At 47.0% G+C, this 7,675-nt stretch overlaps 1 protein-coding gene across 1 annotated transcript in view; it reads left to right on the top strand.

Moving 5' to 3' along the window:
- Window positions 1–2,294: 2,294 nt before the first annotated feature.
- The window catches only part of ACP1 (acid phosphatase 1), a 29,554-nt gene continuing 24,173 nt past the window's right edge, over window positions 2,295–7,675 (top strand). The window contains exon 1 of the mRNA XM_040239170.1: window positions 2,295–2,446. Coding sequence (XP_040095104.1) covers window positions 2,295–2,446 — 152 coding nt within the window. The remainder of the gene's footprint in view (window positions 2,447–7,675) is intronic.

Below are 7,675 nucleotides of genomic sequence, written 5' to 3'. Positions count from 1 at the left end.
CCCCTCTAATGAGCTCTGCTGGTCCTCCCAGAGCACACGCTGAAGGCCGTGCGCGGAGCCAAGAGCACCGAGGACTCGGCAAATCCAGCCGCCACCTGCTCCCCTATGGCCTGAATGTGAGGGTGCGGCTGGGGCTGCTGCTAAGTCACTTCAGTCGTGTCCGACTCTGTGCGACCTCAGAGACGGCAGCCCACCAGGCTCCCCCGTCCCTGGCATTCTCCAGGCAAGAACACTGGAGTGGGTTGCCATTTCCCTCTCCAAGGCACAAAAGTGAAAAGTGAAAGTGAAGTCGCTCAGTTGTGTCCGACCCTTAGCGACCCCATGGACTGCAGCCCACCAGGCTCCTCCGTCCATGGGATTTTCCAGGCGAGAGGACTGGAGTGGGGGGCCATTGCCTTCTCGGATGTGAGAGTGGTTGGTTGCAAAAAAAATGAATCAAAAGAAGACTGTTTCGGGGGAGAACACACTTTCAAAGATGAAATAGGTAAAATCTCGTCATAGATCAGCACTGACAGCTAAACGCTCGTGACCTGTGGTGATGAAGGGCACTGAATAGTGAGCTCAAGTCGAAAGTGTTCTCCCACAACGAGAAGCACATTCCACGCGTCAGTGCACTTGGATTCCAGAAGTGCTCAGTTATCACTACAACCCAGTCACCAAGAAAGACGTGCGGAAGGTTGTTTTCTCTCTTGTGTGTCAATACACAGTTCTGCCTCTTGGCTGCCAAAGCCTGATTTACTGGCTGGCTGGCCCTACAGGGAAAAATGGCGACCTCTGACCTCTTAAAATACCATTCATTCTTCAAGATCAACTTTAAACTCTGTTTCTACTTGAAATCATTGCACACAGACAGCCCTTTGAGGAACTGAAATCTTAGACCAGGCCTGAGATTTGGCACGAAGCCCTCCCACCCACCAGCCCTGCTCCGGGCCAGCCCTTCCTGGGGCAGCTGAGCAGAGCCTCACCACTTGGACCACACAAAACACGGGTGAGCTGAGGGGTGAGGAACAGCGCCCCCCCCCCCATGCCTGGAGGGTGAGGCCCAGGGGCCAGCGGCACCAAGACTACGAACGCTGACTCCATCTGCCTTGCCAGCTCAACACTGTCCCCTGTCATCTGACTCTACAGAGTAGGTCACTACAGGTGCAGACCTTCCACATACCCTGAAGGGAGTTCAGGCTGGAGATCAGGAACAAAGCCCTCTCTGCTGTGGAAAAACTGGTGGAACAGGCCTTCAGATAGTTAGATATTTTCAGGAGAAGATTTTAAGAGCCCAATTTCTTGCCTTTTCTCATATCTAGAAGAGCACTAAAATCATGAATGGAGACACCCCTTCCTTGTAACGAGCAGCAACTTCCTGCCAAAATGTGTGCTTGATTGCAGGTACCCCCTTCAGCAAAACAGAAGTATTGGCCTCCCCGCCCCATCTCTTCTGAGCAGCTCCTCAGCAGTACCTCCGCGGCGGTCTGCTGGGTTACGTTCCTCGTTTTGCACTGAATAAACTGAACTCTCAGCTCTCACACTGTGCATCTCTTTCGGTCAACAGCCTCCAGGAATGAGCCAAGAGGTGGAGGCTACGGTCCTCTCAGCCTCCCCAAGGCGCTGTCCTTTTCTATTCACACTCAACCCTAGGCCTGTGACTTTAAACACCATTTATATCTGGTAATCCTTTCCCGAAATGCCAGACTCAGGGTATCAATTACTAATTGAACATTGAAATCAAGTCAGCATCTCAAATAAATCACATTTAAACGTTACAGTGACGCACGCCTCCTCTCCAGCCTGCTCCCCAAGTTTCCTTTCCAGGTGGGCTCCATCCATCAGGAGCTCACTCTCAAACCCCAGGCCAGCTGGGATGCCCACATTTCTCTCTTGCCTTGCCATCCCCCAATACACAGCATCAAACACAAGCCTCCAGCTTAGAATCTGACTGCATCTCTCCCTCCTCCCGCCTCCAGTCTGGCCCAGGGAGTATCAGTCCTGTGGTGTCGGTTCAGCAGCCTCCTCTGGGGTTTCTGGTTCCAATCTTGAACTCCTGTTCATTTCTCCGAGGAAATGCTCTAAGTAATATCTCAAATAATAGCAGTCCACTGATAGCATCCCTTAAAGTTCCTCCATCACATTTAGCCTGCACCATGACCTATATCTGTGTGGGGCAGATGCGGGGTGGCTGGGCTTGCCGGGACTGAACAATAAGGCCGAGGAGCCAGAGGAGAGGACAGACAGGGCCCAGAGCTCAGCGGGCTGCGGGTCATGCGGGCGGCGGCTCAGCCCCAGGGTGGCCAGTGGCAGCGATGAGGCTGAGGAACCACGCGCTCCGGGTGTGCTCCAACCTCAGCTCCTGCCTCCCCAGACCCCTTTCCGGGCACTCCAGCATGGCTTCTGCCAAGGCCCCTGGGTGGCAAGCTGATCGACACTGGGCGGCCAGTAAAGGTTTACAGGCTCAGTGAGGACCAGCTGTGGGACAACCAGGGTGCCAGCATGCTATCCAGCTATGGGGAGTGGCTGAAGGGCATGTCCCTGCTAGTCAGGGCCTGACAAAACGTGGTCCGCTGGAGAAGGGAATGGCAAAACACTTCAGTATTCTTGCCTCGAAAACCCCATGAACACCATGAAAAGGCAAAAAGATACGACACCAGAAGATGAGCCCTCAGGTCAGTAAGTGTCCAATACACTACTAGGGAAGAGTGGAGAAACAGCTCCAGAAAGAAGGAACAGGCTGGGCTAAAACAGAAACATCACTCAGCTGTGCATGTCTGGTGGCGAAAGTAAAGTCCAGGGCTGTAAAGAACAATACTGCCAAGGACCCTGGAATGTTAGGTCCAGGTCCAACGACTCAAGGTAAATCAAGGTACACTGGACATGGTCAAGCAGGAGATGGTAAGCATGAACATCGACACTGTAGGAATCAGTGAACTAAAGTGGACGGAATGGGCAAATTTATTTCAGAAGATCATTATATCTACTACCGTGGGCAAGAATCCATTAGGAAAAATGGAGTGACCCCCACAGTCAACAAAAGAGTCCACAATGCAGTACCTGGATACAGTCTCAAAAACAACAGAATGATCTTGGTCCGTTTCCAAGACAAACCATTAAACATCACAGTAATTCAAGTCTATACTCCAACCACTAATGCCGAAGAAGATGACATTGAATGGTTCTATGAAGACCTACAAGACCTTCTAGAACACCAAAAAAAAAAAAATCCTTTTCATCATAATCAGTTTCCCTCGTGGCTCAGATGATAGAGAATCTGCTTGCAATGCTGGAGACCCAGGTTTGATCTCTGCCTTGGGAAGGTCCCCTGGAGAAGGGAGTGGTTACCCACTCCAGTATTCTTGCCTGGAGAATCCCATGGACAGAGGAGCCTGGAGGGCTACAGTCCCTGGGGTCACAAAGAGTCGGACACGACTGAATGACTAACACTTTCTTCATCACAGGGAACTGGAATGTAAAAGTAGGAAGTCAAGAGACATCTGGAGTAACAGGAAAGACTGGCCTCAGACTACAAAATGAAGCAGGGCGAAGGCTAACAGAGTTTTGCAAAGAGAACACACTGGTCATAGCAAACACCCTCTTCCAATGACACAAGAGATGACTCTGCACATGGACATCACCCGATGGTCAATACTGAAATGAGACTGATTCTGTTCTTTGCAGCTGAAGATGAAGCAGCTCTACACAGTCAGCAAAAACAAAACCTGGAGCTGGCTGTGGCTCAGATCATCAGCTCCTTACTGCAAAATGCAGGCTCAAATTGAAGAAAGTAGGAATAGCAAGGAGAGATAAGAAAGTCTTCCTTGGTGATCAATGCAAAGGAATAGAGGAAAATAATAAAGTAGGAGAGACTAGAGATCTCTTCAAGAAAATCAGAGATACCAAGGGAACAATTCATGCAAAGATGGGCAAAATAAAGGACAGAAATGGGATGGACCCAACAGAAGCAGAAGATACAAGAAAAGGTGGCAAGAGTACACGGAAGAAGTATACAAAAAAGATCTTCATGACCCAAGAACTACAACGGTGTGCTCACTCACCTAGAGGCAGACATCCTGGAGCGTGAAGTCAGGTGGCTCTTAGGAAGCGTTACTATGAACAAAGCTAGTCGAGGTGATGGAATTCCAGTGGAGCTATTTCAAACCCTAAAAGGTGATGCTGTAAAAGTGCTGCACTCAACATGCCAGCAAATTTGGAAAATGCAGCAGTGGCCACAGGACTGGGAAACGTCAGTTTTCATTCCAATCCCAAAGAAAGGCAGTGCCAAAGAGTGCTCAAACTACTGCACAATTGCACTCATCTCACACGCTAGTAAAGTAATGCTCAAAATTCTCCAAGCCAGGCTTCAACAGTACATGAACCGCGAACTTCCAGATGTTCAAGCTGGTTTAGAAAAGGCAGAGGAACCAGAAATCAAATTGCCAACATCTAGGGGATCACTGAAAAAGCAAGAGTTACAGAAAAGTATCTACTTCTGCTTTAGTGGTTACACCAAAGCCTTTGACTGTGTGCATCACAACAAACTGTGGAAAATTCTTTAAGAGACAGGAATACCAGTCTACCTTACCTGCCTCCTGAGAAATCTGTATGCAGGTCAAGAAGCAACAGTTAGAACTGGACACGGAACAACAGCCTGGTTCCAAATCAAGAAAGTAGTACATCAAGGCTATATATTGTCTCCCTGCTTATTTAACTTCTATGCAGAGTACATCATGCGAAATGCTGGAATGGATGAAGCACAAGCTGGAATCAAGATTGCTGGGAGAAATATCAATCACCTCAGATATGCAGATGACACCACCCTTATGGCAGAAAGTGAAGAGGAACTGAAGAGCCTCTTGATGAAAGAGGAGAGTGAAAAAGCTGGCTTAAAACTCAACATTGAAAAAACTAAGATCATGGCATCCAGTCCCATCACTTCATGGTAAAATAGATGGGGAAACAATGGAAACAATGACAGACTTTATCTTTTTAGGCTCCAAAATCACTGCAGATGCTGACTGCAGCCATGAAATTAAAAGACACTTGCTCACTAGAAAAGCTCTGACCAACCTAGACAGCATAATAAAAAGCAGAGACATCACTTTGCCAACAAAAGTCCATGTAGTCAAAGCAATGATTTTTCCAGCGGTCATGTATGGATGTGAGAGTTGGACATGTGCAAGTGCGAACTGTACAGGAGCTGGTAACCAAAACCATGCCCAAGTTAAAAAAAAAAAATGCAAGAAGGCAAAATAGTTGTCTGAGGAGGCCATATAGACAGCTGAGAAAATAAGAGAAGTGAAAGGCAAAGGAGAAAGGGAAAGATATACCCAACTGAATGCAGAGTTCCAGAGAATAGCAAGGAAGATAAGAAAACCTTCTTAAGTGAACAATACAAAGAAACAGAGGAAAACAGTAGAATGGGAAAGATCTAGAGATCTCTTCAAGAAAATTGGGGATTTTATGCAAAAGGGAACATTGGGGATTTTATGCAAAGACGGGCACAATAAAGGACAGAAATGGCAAGGACCTAACAGAAGCAGAAAATACTAAGAAGTAGCAAGAACGCACAAAGAAGTATACAGAAAGGTCTTAATGTGGATAACCATGACGGTGTGGCCACTGACCTAGAGCCAAGCATCCTGGAGGGGGAAGTCAAGTGGGCCTCAGGAAGCATCACTACAAACAGGTATTGGAGGTGACGGAATTCCAGCTGGTCTATTTCAAATCCTAAAAGATGATGCTGGTAAAGTCCTACACTCAATATGCCAGCAAATTTGGAAAACTCAGCAGTGGCCACAGGACTGGAAAATATCACTTTCCAATCCCAAAGAAAGGCAATGCCAAAGAATGTTCAAATTACACTACAACTGCACTCATTTCACATGCTAGCAAGATTATCCTCAAAATCTTTCAAGCTGGCTTCAGCGGTACATGAACAGAGAACTTCCAGATATATACTTTGGATTTAGAAAAGGCAGAGAAACCAGAGATCAAATTGCCAACATCCGTTAGATCATAGAAAAGGAAAGGGAATTCCAAAAAGAAAACTACTTCTCCACTGACTACGCTAAAGTCCTTGACTGTGTGGATCACAACAAACTGTGGAAAATTCTTAAAGAGATAGGAACACCAGTCCACCTTACCTGTCTCCTGAGAAACCTGTATGCAGGTCAAGAAGCAACAGTTAAAGCCAGAAATGTAACAACGGACTGGGTCCAAATTGGGAAAGGAGTACGTCAAGGCTGTACATTGTCACCCTGCTTATTTAACACACATGCAGAGTACATATGCAAAATGCCAGGATGGATTACTCACAAGCTGGAATCAAGATTGCTGGGAGAAATATCAAAAATTTCAGATATGCAGATGATGGTTTAATGGCAGAAAGCGAAGAACTAAAGAGCCTCTTGATGAGTGTGAAAGAGGAAAGTGAAAAAGCTGGTTAAAACTCAACATTCAAAAAACTAAGTTCATGGCATCTGGTCCCATCAATTCATGGCAAATAGATGGAGAAAAAAATGAAACAATGCCAGATTTTATTTTCTTGGGCTCCAAAATCACTGTGGACGGTGAAATTCAAAGACATTTGCTCCTTGGAAGAAAAGTTAAAGTGAAAGGGTTAGTTGCTCAGTGGTGTCTGGTTCTTTGTGTTCCTAGGGACATAGTAGCCTGCCAGGATCCCATGTCCATGGAATCTTCCAGGCAGAGTACTGAAGTGGGTAGCCATTCCCTTCTCTAGCAAATCTCCCCCACCAAGAGATCAAAGCTGGGTCTCCTGTAACGCAGGCAAATCCTCCACCGTCTGATCCACGAGTGAAGAAACGTCATGACAGACCTATAGTGTATTAAGCAGCAGAGACACCACACTGCCAACAAAGGTCCACACAGTCAGAGCTGTGGTTTTCCCAGTAGTCACGTGCAGCTGTGAGAGCTGGACCATAAAGAAGGCTGAGCGCCAAAGAATTGATGCTTTCAAACTGTGATGCTGGAGAAGACTCTTGGACTGCAAGATCAAAACAGTCAATCCTAAAGGAAATCAACCCTGAATATTTATTGGAAGGACTGATGCTGAAGCTGAAGCTTCAATATTTTGGCCACCTGATGTGAAGAGCTGACTCACTGGAAAAGACCCTGATCCTGGGAAAGACTGAAGGCAGGAGGAGAAAGGGACGACAGAGGATGAGATGGTTGGATGGCATCACCGACTCACTGGACATGCGTTTGAGCAAGCTCCGGGAGATGGTGAGGGACAGGGAGGCCTGGTGTGCTGCAGGCCATGGGGTTGCAAAGAGTCAGACACCCCTTGGCGACTGAATGACTGAATGTCAGGAACTGCAGTTAGAACTGGACATGGAACAACAGACTGGTTCCAAAAAGGGAAAGGAGTACGTCAAGGCTGTATATTGTCACTCTGCTTATTTAACTTACATGCAGAGTATATCATGAGAAACGCTGGACTGGAAGAAGCACAAGCTGGAATCAAGATTGCCAGGAGAAACCTCAATAACCTCAGATATGCAGATGACACCACCCTTATGGCAGAAAGTGAAAAGGAACTAAAATGCCTCTTGATGGAAGTGAAAGTGGAGAGCGAAAAAGTTGGCTTAAAGCTCAACATTCAGAAAACGAAGATCACGGCATCTGGTCCCATCACTCCATGGGAAATAGATGGGGAGACAGTGGAAACAGT

This window comes from Oryx dammah, unplaced genomic scaffold (assembly GCF_014754425.2).
Source record: "Oryx dammah isolate SB20612 unplaced genomic scaffold, SCBI_Odam_1.1 HiC_scaffold_1, whole genome shotgun sequence".
NCBI classification, from domain to species: domain Eukaryota; kingdom Metazoa; phylum Chordata; class Mammalia; order Artiodactyla; family Bovidae; genus Oryx; species Oryx dammah.
Note: the sequence above shows the minus strand (reverse complement) of the source record. Positions and strands in the feature narration are given on the sequence as shown.